General features: G+C 35.1%; 2 protein-coding genes across 2 annotated transcripts; one reads left to right on the top strand and one right to left on the bottom strand.

Moving 5' to 3' along the window:
- The first annotated feature begins 2,163 nt into the window (after window positions 1-2,163).
- On the top strand, window positions 2,164-9,908 carry LOC137716250 (EH domain-containing protein 1-like). The gene is made up of 16 exons (XM_068455676.1): window positions 2,164-2,539; window positions 2,676-2,755; window positions 3,888-3,956; window positions 4,055-4,115; window positions 4,229-4,284; window positions 4,408-4,450; window positions 4,531-4,589; window positions 5,100-5,213; window positions 5,359-5,461; window positions 5,560-5,609; window positions 8,213-8,341; window positions 8,424-8,675; window positions 8,792-8,871; window positions 8,996-9,122; window positions 9,300-9,443; window positions 9,516-9,908. The coding sequence occupies exons 1-16, from the start codon at window positions 2,455-2,457 to the stop codon at window positions 9,699-9,701; spliced, it is 1,638 nt and encodes a 545-aa protein (XP_068311777.1). The 5' UTR covers window positions 2,164-2,454; the 3' UTR covers window positions 9,702-9,908.
- A 1,188-nt stretch (window positions 9,909-11,096) lies between these two features.
- Window positions 11,097-11,768, bottom strand: LOC137714498 (uncharacterized). The gene has a single exon (XM_068453699.1). The coding sequence runs from the start codon at window positions 11,766-11,768 to the stop codon at window positions 11,097-11,099; it is 672 nt and encodes a 223-aa protein (XP_068309800.1).
- Window positions 11,769-13,304: the final 1,536 nt, after the last annotated feature.

Consider the following 13,304-nt stretch of genomic DNA (forward strand, 5'->3'; position numbering starts at 1 on the left):
AAAATTGTGTAGATTATCCTAACTTAATTTTATGAACATTTTAACATAAAAATATTTAGATTCCGATAAATATTAAAAAATCATTAAATTCACACCATGAAACTCGTGGAATACTGTAAAAGAATATGAAACACATGAAAAAAATTTTGTTTTAATTATTTAGTTGTTGGATTTATATATATGGACTGTTATATTATTTTTTTACTGTTCGATTTGATCATATTAGATTTCGTTCTTTGGATTCAATTAATTTATAAAAATAAAACTTAAAAAAAAGTACACATACATGGTAGGCCAACCTAATAACCCAAAGGAAATTCTAAGCTAAATTTGCCTCAAAAAATCAAGTTTTGGGTTAAAACTCATATTTGGTCCAAGGGTTGGAGCAAGTTGGGATAGGTTTATAACCTAAAATTTGAGTTTTACTACAAGAATTGGAGTAGGTCTAAGGACACTCCCATTGGAGCTATTCCTTAAAGTCCCTAAATAAATCCTGAAAAGTGGTAGTTGGAGTCCCTAATTTTCTTTTAGGTACATGAATATCAGAGATGCTCTAAGTTATTAAAAGTGCATTGTCATTATTATTCCAATTCCAAATGCATGTGAACAATTTTCAAGTTGCGTTCTTTCAGGCTCGCTGCCGTATCAGATTCCACGGCCGAATCAAACACATAACTATTTGCCTTAATATATATATATATATATATATATATATATATATATTCTTTGATTTATGAGGGATAAAGATAAACCAGCGTAAATTTCCCGATAATCTGAGAGTTTTCCCGGAAACCCAGTTGGAGAAAAGGCACGACTTCTGCATGACGATCATCTACGGGTTGGCGCTGATCGGCGTTGTTTTTGCGTATACTAGAGGCGCGGGCATCGTATTGCTCCTCGCTCTTGCTGTATATATAAGTCTCAAGGACTTCGGGAGGAAGGAGAACTCGTATCCTGCTTTGAATCTCGAAACGGGTACGTTTACTAAGATCATAAGACGTTAAGGGGGGGAATAAATAAAAATATCTTTGTTTATTGAGATCACAAATAGGTAACTTTTGTAGCTTGATTAATTTGATAGATTTAACTTTGCTGATAATTATGTTGGAAATGTGAATTGTTCCCTCTAATGATCTGGAAGCTTCGTGCTTCTGCAAGAGTGAAAGACTTGTTAAAATTGTTTTTAGGCTTGTAGTTTAATCTTTGTCTTGTATATTGTTATGGAGAAGAACTTAGGCCAAGGTGGCGATATCCTAAATCAATCACACAATGTTATGTGAGTAAAGAGAAAAACACTTTTTGGTATAAAGTAATGCTAGAGGCACCAATGTAAATCCCAAAGTTTTGGTTCTCCACTCACTTGATCATTTGTTTATGGTCTAGGCTCATTTTAAGCAAGGTTTATTTATGTCATAGAACAACAGAGTTATGCATTAGTCAATGCAGTAAGTTTCGCCATTCTTTGGTTGTTGGGTACAACAGTTGGGATTTCTTAAGACAATGGTCCAACAGAAACTGTAGGATTGTGTATTATTGCAACCCAATGAAGTTTTGGATAAAGATTTAGGGTTTTGGAGTTTGGAGGGTGCATTTAGGAGATGTATATATTTGGTCTAATACTTCTCTTAGTTTTCATTACTGTCTATAATTCTCCCCTTCTAGCGGTTCTCTTATTTCTTTAAATTAGTATCTGATCACTCGTTACCAATTTTAATTGACTGAAATCTTATTAGTTTTCAGATTTTGATCGAAATCCCCAACATTAATGTATTAATGAATTTACATGTGAGTTACATTATTATTTTTTTAAATGAAAAATAGTAATTTTATTAGGGTTTTACTGCTCACACCTTTATTAAACTCATAATTAATTTTAAATTCAAAACATTTTCAAAATAAAAAAATAGAATAAGTTTGTGCCCATTAATTTTTTATAAAAAGATTTTCAATTTTTTTAACCTTAAATGTACCCATTTGTATAATTTTTCTAAAAAAAAAAATTTATCTTAAATGTACCATTTTAAATATACCATTTTATTATATGTAAAACGTACTTTTAAAAAATATATATACATAAGTATATATAAAATGGAATAACTGTATGAGAAAAGTGAATTTAACATAAATACATAAGTATATATAAAATTTTCGGGTAAATTTTGATTTAAATAAAATTTTAATTATTTTAGCCTTAAATTTCATTTTAAATTTAATTTTAGGCCGTTAAATCTATTTTTTAGCATTAGATTACATCATATTCAATCTCACCGTTGAATTTGATGTTTAATAATTTGAAATGCTAGGTCGTAGGGGATTAACCCGAAAACAAACCCTGGTGGAAGGAGAAACAAAAACAAACCCTCCAAGAGCGTTTCCGTTTTAAAAATTTTGAAAAATTAAAATCTGAAAAATCCCAGTTTTTCGATCAGATTATTCTCTCACTGGTTACGATTTATGGAAATTTGTTCAGTTCCAATTAGTTCGTGCTCGAAAGATCATCAGAAAATCTACCAGGAATGGTTTCGATTCGTTGATTCAGGTACATACTTACACTGTTCCGCACAAACACGCATTTATTTTCTTCACATTTTTTTCGGGGAAAATTTCTTAGTTTTCTGTTTGGTTCCGAGAAAATTGAGCAACTGTAAATTGAGTATCGGTTTTGTTTTGTTCAGACGCTGATGGGCGCATAACCGTGAGTGATGCTATAAAGTTCTTCGGCATGTCCAATCTGAATCGGAAGGAGCTCAAGCAGGTTAATTTGCGTTTTATTTTGTTTATTTGATTTTTTTTTTTTTTTTTTTTTGGTACTACCAACCGAGTTACATAACAAACCTACTTACGAATTTGATGTACTGTCAAACTGTCAAATTGACTGTCCTCACTGACAAATGTGATACGTGGATCCTCCATTAATTGACACGTAGACTGACATTCAAACTAATTTTTTTTATTTTTGTATTTTTTTTTGCCTTTCTTTTTCCTTTTTCTCCATTTTTTTATCTGGTCATCGATGAAATCCATCTCCGCTGCACTTGGACATCGCCTGCAACCTGCATCTGCATTTCGCCTGCAACCAACCACGAACCTGTATCTTGCCGTGGCTTGAACCCGGCTCTTCGCGTCCAGGTGCGCACGAGGGCGAGTCAGATCGAGAGCCTCAATCGGTGTTGAGATTCGAAGAGAGGGAAAAAGAGAACAGAGAGGCATTATTTTTGTAATTTTCTATTAATCAATTTAATTTGTCAGTCAGTCTACGTGGAAAATTTGGTGGGCGCCACGCCTGCCACGTAAGCATTTAACATAAAAATTAACGTATTTTTTAACGAATATTTGACATTGCAATGAATTCGTAAAATGAGATATGAATTTGTTATATGACTTAAAATTAAGATGTTAAAATGTAATTTACCTTATTTTCTTTTATCAAATTATTGCGTCTCGTTTTCATTTGTTTCTTGTGTTTGCTGTAATTCAATACTATTAGTATTTGGTGAATTTGTTTTTATGCAGAGGTTAGTGTAAGCTCAGTTGACGCGTGGTCATTTTTGAAATACATTTTGTTAGGACTGAGTTGTGAGGGTTTGTATTTCCGTTGAGCAATGCATAGTTATTGTGATGCGTAATATGCGAGTAGAGCGCGGTTGAAGTTGGCACATATTGGGTTACTTTGACAAATTCAAGCTTAAGATTATGATCTATGCCAAACATTACATTACATTTGTAGCAGAAAGCTCCTTCCTTTTTTTTTCTCTCTCTTTGGTTAAACTTTGTTACTTGAATTTTGGGTTTACATTTGTCAAATATCACTTTTTTAGTGGCTTCCAGCCTTCTTTTTTTTGTTTTTTTTTTTTTTTTTAATTTTGAAGTTCGTTCCTTTTCTTAAGGTTTGGGCCATGGCCGATTCAAAGAGGCAGGGATATCTTGGTTTCAGTGAGTTCGTTGCCGCTATGCAGGTTATTTTATAAACTGATATTTTTATTTTTCATATATAGCAAAAATCAAATATTTGGATTGATAGGAATCTGATATGTTGTTACTTTGTCATTTCTAGCTAGTTTCTCTTGCACAACAAGCTGGACATGATAGTACACACGGTTTATTGAATAGCAACGGTGGGTTTGTTTTGTTTGAAATCCAAGCACACAAGTATTTTTTATTTATTTATTAATTTCAAAATCTTGTTTGGCACACTCATTTTACTTAAACTTTGAGCGTTGTGTTTTAGTTGACTTGGCAAGTCTGAAACCTCCTGTTATGGAGGGTTTGGATGCATTATTATTAGTGGTACGTGGGCTTTTTATACCTTTCTTATTTTTATTTTACTCATTGTCATGGAATTTTTTTTTTTAATTTAGTCGTTGTATATGGCCGAAGAAATTGATTTCGTTTACTTAATTTATTCAGAATAAAAAGCATTTGCACAAGTCAAATGAAAACAAAGTAAATGGTGAGGAATTTCTCTAAGTACGAGATGTGTACTGTTACTTTTGGTTTTGGCTGTCTATTTACATATAATCTGTGACGCAGGAACTGCTGTGCAGCAATCACCTTCAGCACTTTGGTTTTCTCCAGAATCATCAAAAAAGGTATATGTTGTTTCTTATTTTAAGAGGCATTGCCCTTTTGCTTTCACGATAGTCAGAAAAAAAGGATTTATCGTAAAACTGTTTCTATTTGATACTAACTTGAATTTTCTTATTTTAATAAGTTGAGTTTATTTTTCATTGTTCGTGAGAAATTTATGATAGTTTTGCATTCCAGTCTCTCCCAGTTGTTATACTTCAAGCTGATTGCAAAAATACTTGTGTTTTTATTAGGTTAAGTTTATCAATGGTCATGCGAAACTATGAGTCAGTTAAGACTCTGTCCACAACAAAGACTAGAAGAGGTCATTTTACGTAGTGAAAAATAATGAAAAGACCTTTGCTTATGTCAGTTTTAGGAGCATTTTTTTTTTTTTTTTTTTTTTTTTTTTTTAATTCGTGATATGTCAGAGTTAATAAAATTTCCTGTGCATACAGAATGAAATTTGCAATACTGTTGGGTAGACATGAGTTGTGCACTCACCTTATAAAAAATCTTTGGCATATTTCTAGATACCGCTTTCTTCTGTAACATCAATTATTGATGGGTTGAAGAGACTGTATGTTCAAAAGCTGAAGCCATTAGAAGTTACTTACAAGTTCAACAATTTTGGATCCCCATTAGTGGTAAGTGACTATCATTCCCTTCTTCTAGTTCTTTCATCAGATTTAATGCCCAGTCACTCGAAGTTTTATTTCAATCTTCTCAAACTTCTATCTAATTGTGGCATGCTATAGTTATCAATTGATATTTAGTTGCTTTATTTCGCAGAAAAATAGTGATTTTGATGCCAAACCCATGGTTATGCTTTTGGGTCAATACTCCACTGGGAAAACAACATTCGTTAAACATTTGCTTAAAAGTAGTTATCCAGGCAAGTTATCCTCTGGGAAAGTGTGTCTTTGTGTAGTTTGTCTTGCACAGAAAGCTTGTTCATCTATTTCATCCCCTATCTTACTTCACTTTTGACAGGAGCTCACATTGGTCCTGAGCCTACAACCGATCGATTTGTCGTTGTTATGGTAATTGTCAATTTATCTCCTTTTATGTTGTCATTAAGACAGTGTTGAACTGCTTAGCAATTAAAAGTTAAAAGTAAATGTTTTATATGGTTGTGTGCAAGTTAAAAAGCCATATAATAAGGCTTTACGGGGACTCAGTAAGAATATAGAAACTAAGCTTCTTACACAAATAGCCATCCATGACTTGCCTTAATGGCACTTCCAATAGTGCCCAGTTTCACTAACGAGGTCGGATCAATCTAGAAATGTTATCGTTGGTCATGTGTCAAAATCTAGAAATATTTTTCGGTTTTTAAAAAAATAGGAAACTTCATTTTAATCCTCGGCAAAGATGACTTTTAGACTAAAACCATGAGTAAGATCAAAATCTAATTTTAATCCCTTGATATGTTAATCACCTCATTTATTAATTATATTTTTTATGTTTTAATTATTTCCCTTTTTCTTCTTAATTTTAATGTATTAATTTTATTTCATTATAATTATAATTTTCATTTCATTCATCGTAATATATTTTGTTGTAAACATTTAAATAAACTAATTTTTATTTTACAATGTATTTCGATATACTTGGTCTTCTTCATTTAGGTATATTAAATTTATTATAATACATTTCGGTGCATACATTTAGGTACACACATTTCAGTACATACATTTTGATACAAACATTTAGGTACATTAATTAAATATAATACATTTTGGTACATTGGTTTAATATAATGCATTTCGGCACATACATTTGGGTACATACATTTCAGTACACACATTTAGGCACATTAGTTTAATATAATACATTTCGGTGCATACATTTGAGTACATACATTTCAGTACTAATATTTAAATACAATATAATACATTTCGGTACTAATATTTCGGTATATACATTTCGGTAGTAACATTTAGGTACATTAATTGAGTTTTTCAAGTTTGAAGAATGTTAAATAAAATTAATAAATTAAAAAAACTTTTGTTTGGTCAAAAAATATATTAAATGTGTATATCAATAAATTTAAATGTCACATCCCGGCCCGGGGCGGACCACTTCCCGAGCCCGCTCCACCACCGTAGCACGATATTGTCCGTTTTGGGCTTACCATTCCCTCACGGTTTTGTTTTTGGGAACTCACGAGCAACTTCCCAGTGGGTCACCCATCATGGGATTGCTCTAGCCCTCTTCTCGCTTGACTTCGGAGTTCCTATGGAACCCGAAGCCAGTGAGCTCCCAAAAGGCCTCGTGCTAGGTAGGGATGAGAATATACATATAAGGATCACTCCCTGGGCGATGTGGGATGTCACATTAAATATTTAATTGGAGACATTGAATAAAATACACATTAATTATTTTGAATTGAGGACGCATCAAGGGACTATAATCAATATGTAATCTAATACAAGGTTTATTTTAAATTTAAATCTTTTTCAAGGATTAAAGTTAGAAAACCCCTAAAAAAAATGACAAAAATCAGAAATGTTATCGTTGGCTATGTGTCAAAATCTAGGCTGTTGTATTTCAATTTTTTGTAATCCAACGCTCCAGATTAGCTAAGTTAATAAAAAAATATTAAACATTATTAAAAAATACAGAAAAAAAATTGTATTTTTTTTTTATTTTATAAAAACCTTACCATTATCTTCCACCTTACACCACATTTCAATATTTTCAAATACTGTCAACCAATCTCTCTCAATGTTTTCATAAACACACCAAATAAACTTAAAATCTATCCACAAAAATTGTACTTTTAGAAAATGACATGTGACATGACGAGATTGGTTAAAAATACGAATTGCCTAGGCTATTCAGTTTAGAGGTGGAGATACAATAGGGCAATTGTTACTATTCACTCAGGAGATTGAATTGCCTATTGGCCGTGGGGCTTTTTAGGGGTGGAAGTGCTCTAAACTTTTGTGTTTTGAATTTAAAGAAACTTTTCCTTTATATTTATGTGTCGCCCTTTTTAGTAATTATCAGCAGGGGTATATATCCCTTAACATTTCCATTAAAACTAGGGTGCGTTGGCACATTTTGAAAATGAAACTTTACATTTTGGCCTATATATTAGAGACTCTTATCTTTTAAATTTCAATAGAAAAATTTGTATTTTGTCTGGTTTCTATTGGTTGAAATAGTCTCTCATATCAATCATGAGTCAGGAATTTGGAAGGCAGATTGCAGAGTAGCGTGGCAGAATGCCAAGAGTCTGGATAGGGTACTAAGCTTATTATTAGCCTAGTTCTAGGAATTTGGAGAGAAACTGAGGGACATTTTGTGTTTGTGGTCATTGATCAATAAAACAATTAACAATATTTCTTGCATCTCTTGGAAATGCTTCTGAGAGGCTTAGCAGTTGTACATGTACATTTTCCTTTTTGCTTTTTGGGTGTCATTAGTACAAAAAAAGTGATGTTTTAGACAAGATCCTGAGATTTCTTCACTTGTTACCTTATATTTCTTAAGAAAGTTGTTTGGGTTAGTGTTAAGATATATATTCTGTTGCTGTTTGTAGACATTAAACTTTTCCAAATTCCATTTGCAGTTTTTTGTTTTCTGTTAATGCTTCTGAAATTAATATTGTTTAGTAGCTAATTCTTCTTGCGTGTAGTCTGGGCCTGATGAAAGAAGTATTCCTGGGAATACTATTGCCGTCCAAGCTGATATGCCATTTAGCGGTCTTACAACTTTTGGAACAGCTTTCTTGTCAAAGTTTGAGTGTGCTCAAATGCCACATTCTGTGAGTTGTCTCTCAGAATCACCTTGAAATTCTACAAATTGTCTACTAAAACACCCAAAGCTTACACATTTTTATATCCAAGCTGCTAGAACACATTACTATTGTGGATACTCCTGGAGTTTCATCTGGAGAGAAGCAACGGACGCAACGAGCCTATGATTTTAATGGGGTAACTTCGTGGTTTGCTGCGAAGTGTGACCTCATTCTACTTCTGTTTGATCCTCACAAACTTGATGTTAGTGATGACTTCAAGCGTGTTATTTCATCTTTACATGGCCATGACGATAAAATTCGTGTTGTTCTGAACAAGGCAGATCAAAATGATACTCAAGAAGTAAGCATCGGCAATAAATGGATCTCTTTGATTATTTTCCCTCTACATATTTTTGTGGGAATTTAATTAGGTCATTGGATGTTACGCTCAAATCATTTTTCATTCTTGGTATGCAGTTGATGAGGGTTTATGGAGCGTTGATGTGGTCACTTGGGAGGGTTGTTAATACTCCTGAGGTCATGCGAGTTTATATCGGGTAGCCACTCCATCCTTGCATTCATTAATTCCTTGGAAGCAAATCCTATAGTTTCAAATATATTCCAATGTTTCCTAGCAAATACCTTGGTTCGATCCTGGCAAGCTAAGTTTCCCTTTTGCAGCTCATTCAATGACAAACCTGTAAATGAGGCTGCTACGGGTCCAGTCGGGAAAGAACTCTTTGAAAAGGAACAGAGAGATCTTTTGTCTGATTTAAAAGATATTCCAAAGAAGGCTTGTGAGCGCAAAGTGAGTTTGCTATATTTACGTATCTCGAATCTTACTTTACCAAGATACTCTCTGGTTTTATTTGCAAACTTATAAGCTTATTGTAGAGGTGATATTAGGTTAAGGCCCCTTATTTAAACTGAATGTTTCTTGCAGATTCCTATGGAATGGAATTTTTATGATCTTTGTTTTTCGCAGATCAATGAATTTGTGAAGCGTGCCAGAGCTGCCAAGATACATGCATGCATAATTAGCCATTTAAAGGCGGAGATGCCTGCCATGTTTTGGAAATCTACGGCTCAACAGAAGCTTATTGATAATTTGGAAGACGAATTTAAAAAGGTACTATTCCCTCCCTCCCCTGCGTATGCGCACTCTCTACTCTATAATGCTCACACTTGACGTACTATACAGGTTCAGGGGGAGCACCATCTGCCTCCAGGGGATTTCCCGGACGTAAACCGCTACAGGGACATCTTGAGTGGTTACAGCTTTGACAAATTCGAGACGTTAAAGCCTAAGATGATAGATGCCGTCGATGAAATGCTGGGTTATGATATCCCGGAACTCTTGAAGAAATTCAGAAATCCATTCGACTAATGGGGGCAAACAGTTCTGAGAAATATCATGAACTATGGTGGCTTTGAAGGGTATATGTTGACGGAGCATTGCTCTTCTTGAGCACTTGGTGTTTGTTGTAGCATAATATGGTTTCAACTCGTATTATAGTTCCGGGATTTAGATATTGCCAATCTCTATACAAGTGGTGAGATTCTTGTGTTAAAAAATTAATAACATAAAAAATAAAATTTCTCATCGCTTATATAATAGCACATGGTGTACTACTTGTGTTACCTGCACAAAAGAAAAATTTATCGAAGGCTCCTTAGAGCAAGTCACCCCAAAAAAAAAAATGCGCCATCACCCAGCCTATTTAATCCACTTAGTGAACAGTGATAGACCCCAATGAACAATAATAGGCCAAATGCATCTCCACTCCTACAAAATGCACTGGCACCTAGTCCATTTAAAATATTATTCAATTTTTTATAAAATAATAAATAAAAAAATAGTTTTAATTTCGGATTGGATTTTTAACCAATTTCGTCACGCCACATGTCATTATCAGAATAAAATTACATAAACTCATCAAATAAACTTAAAAAAAACACACTAAAGAAAATTACATAAGCTCATCAAATAAACTTAAAAAAACACACTAAATAAACTAAGAACTTTATTGTTCCACCACAAGTTCCTTTTAATTATCTTGAACTTGTTGCAATCCCCATTGGTGCTCAATCAAGTCAGTTTGACAGGTACTGTGCTAGTAAGACTCTTGCAATGAAGTGTACCGTTGAACGATCAATTGATTGTAACGTCCATACCGTTCCAATGGCTCGTGTTGCATGGGATCTTTGGTGTCATCATGAGCACAATAGATACATGTTCTTGAGTTGTTCATTGTGTCCGGCTCATATTTGTTGACGGCATCATAATCATACTCATCTTCCACGAGCATGTTGTGGAGAATGATACACGTCATCATGATGGATCGAAGTGCCTCGACATCAAACATTCTAGCAGCTGACCTGACAATCGCCTAATGAGCTTGCATGATACCAAAACAATGCTCCACATCCTTCCTACACCCCTTTTAACATTTTGCAAAGTGTTTTTCTTTTTCATTTTTTGGATGTGGGACTGTTTTGACAAACGTTGTCCACCTTGGGTAAATGTCGTCTGCAAGGTAGTATGGCTCATCGTATGTATGGCCATTGACTGAATATGTGACTCTGGGTGCTTTTCCTTGTAGCACTTCGTCGAAGACTGGAGATTGGGTAAGGACATTTAGGTCATTCTGAGCTCCTAGAACACCAAAAAATGCATGCCAAATCCATGTATCAAATGAAGCCACAACTTCCAAAATGATACTTTTGGCTCCTTTTCTATCTCCATACGCTCTTTGCCACGTACTTAGACAGTTTTCCAGGTTCAGTGCATGCAATCAATGCTTCCAATCATGCCAAGGAAGCCTCGCATCTCACCCTTCCTCAGTACCCTTCGCAGATCCCTATGCATCTGTTTCCGAATGTACTCCTTCGTATAGAGGGCTTCAATTGCGGAGCAAAATCGCATCAGGGACTCCAGAACAGTTGATTTTCTCATCCTCGTTATCTCATCCACTTTATTTGCAGATACTCCATATGCAAGTATCTGTAAGGTAGCAGTAACTTTTTGCTCAGGAATAAGACCTAGAACATGAAAAGCATCTTTTTGTGGCACAAAGTATTCATCATGGCTGCAAATAGCACTCATGATTTTATCGAACAAACTTTGTTGCATTCTAAAACGACGTCTAAAAACATGATCAGGAAATACACAGTTGGGGATAAAATAATCTTCCAAGTGATTATTACCTCGTATTTCCCTTTTTCTATCGAAGTTTGCAGAACGTATGGGTTTGGATATCTGATCCACAACTTCCATGACATGGTGGGAATGTGAGGCCCTATGCCTTCCATAGTCATCATCCTCATCCTCCTCCATTGCTAAAGCCTCATCTCCACCTTCACCTTCTTCGAGATTGACCAATTCTTCCTGTTGTGCCAACAATCTTTTATGTTGCTCCTCAAACTGTTTATACACTCTTCTTGAAGAAGACATTGTACAAATGGATGTAAAGATGAAGAAATATTTTTAGCTAAAAATAAGGATTGATTTTGGTGTGAGGATGGATGTAGGGTTTATATCGACAAAAAAAGAAAGGATGAGGTTCTGGTTAGGTATTTTTTTCACACAAAAACTATATGAAAGCTTTGGTAGAAAGTGTTGAAAATATTGAAATATGGTGTAAGGTGGAAGATGATGGTTAGGTATTTATAGGAAAAAATAAGTAAATAAAATAATAGTATTTCCACCTCTACAATTGAATAGCCCTGGCAATAGGTAAATAAAATAATAGTATTTTTTTTGCTTGGAATTTCCCGTGCACTCTCCACTCCCTCTCTTTCCACTCATCTTTCTCACTTTTCTCCATTTTTCTAAAGTGCCTTTCTCTTTCTAAGCTCTCGACACTCTCACTCTCTCTAGAGCTCCGAGAGCTCTCACCCATTTTCCTCTTCAAAAATTAAACAAATCAAACTCCAAAACCATGAAACCTTAATCTCTGGGACTAAAGGATCCTAGCTATACCATTGCATGCGTCATCGAACCATCACGATGTAAACCACCATTGAAGCCGAAAGCTTCAAGATCTGAAACTCGAACCCAGGTGAGGTTTTCTATGCAAATCTTGTTTCATTATGTCTTAATGTTGATTAGGACAAGATTTGTGGTGTTTTTCCAGTTCGAAACCAGAAGTTTAACCCCCTGAAATTTCTCTGAAACCTTGCCCAGTTTTTGGTCACCTCCTCGAAGCAAACTCCGGCAAGTTTGTGGGTTCTGGAGCTCTTGCTCAGTTTGAATCCATTCCAGGTACTTAAATGTCTCTTTGCATGTGAAAATTAGTTGGAAATTACTAAGGTTTGACATGCATGCATACTGTTTTTCCCCATTTCGAATCCGGCGACGAAACCCAGCCCTTGCAAGCCATTTTCCGACAATAAAAAAGTGGCTGACGTCTAGGCGATGTCAGCCTTACGTCATGTTGCCTTCGGGCTCTCGAGCTAGTAACTCGTGTCAAGCCTCTCCCTCAGGTCAGGCCTTCCCTCGGGCTGGCACACATTGGGGCAAGTCACTTGGGCTATCTAGCCCTGTTCCATCGCCAGTCCATCGGGCAAAAGACCACGGTGGAACTGCTCTAAAGCTTAGCAAAAAAGAACCATTCATCATGTGAAAGAGCACCGTTCATAAACAGTAAAGTGACAAAAATGCCTTTAGTTGTTGCTGATTCTCAAGCTTTTTCCTGAACATTAAATTTACAGTTTTACCCCTGCTCTCCACGTGTTGGTCATCGTGGAAAAGGAAGGGATGGGTCGCACTCTTCTTTCTGCTTTTCTCGAGTTTTCTTTCCCAGAAAGCTCTCTAGTTCTCTCTTGCTATTCCTCCGCTTCTTCCTATCAAATTTCGATTCCTCATGTGTTTGTCGTACAACGCCAAAATGGCGCAAGGTTTCGTTGATTTCGGTACAAATTCCTTCGAATGTCCAGCGTTCGCATCTTTCTCTCGCCGATTAGCCACGGTGGTTTAACTTCTCCTTCT

The sequence above is a fragment of the Pyrus communis genome, chromosome 14 (genome assembly GCF_963583255.1).
Source record: "Pyrus communis chromosome 14, drPyrComm1.1, whole genome shotgun sequence".
Classification (NCBI taxonomy): Eukaryota; Viridiplantae; Streptophyta; class Magnoliopsida; order Rosales; family Rosaceae; genus Pyrus; species Pyrus communis.

Coding starts and splice junctions, on each gene's coding strand:
- LOC137716250 (XM_068455676.1), top strand. CDS start 2,455: ATGGAAATTTGTTCAGTTCCAATTAGTTCGTGCTCGAAAGATCATCAG. Junction 4,285..4,407: donor GTTTGGATGCATTATTATTA/GTGGTACGTGGG, acceptor TAATTTATTCAG/AATAAAAAGCATTTGCACAA. Junction 8,342..8,423: donor GTGCTCAAATGCCACATTCT/GTGAGTTGTCTC, acceptor TTTATATCCAAG/CTGCTAGAACACATTACTAT.
- LOC137714498 (XM_068453699.1), bottom strand. CDS start 11,768: ATGTCTTCTTCAAGAAGAGTGTATAAACAGTTTGAGGAGCAACATAAA.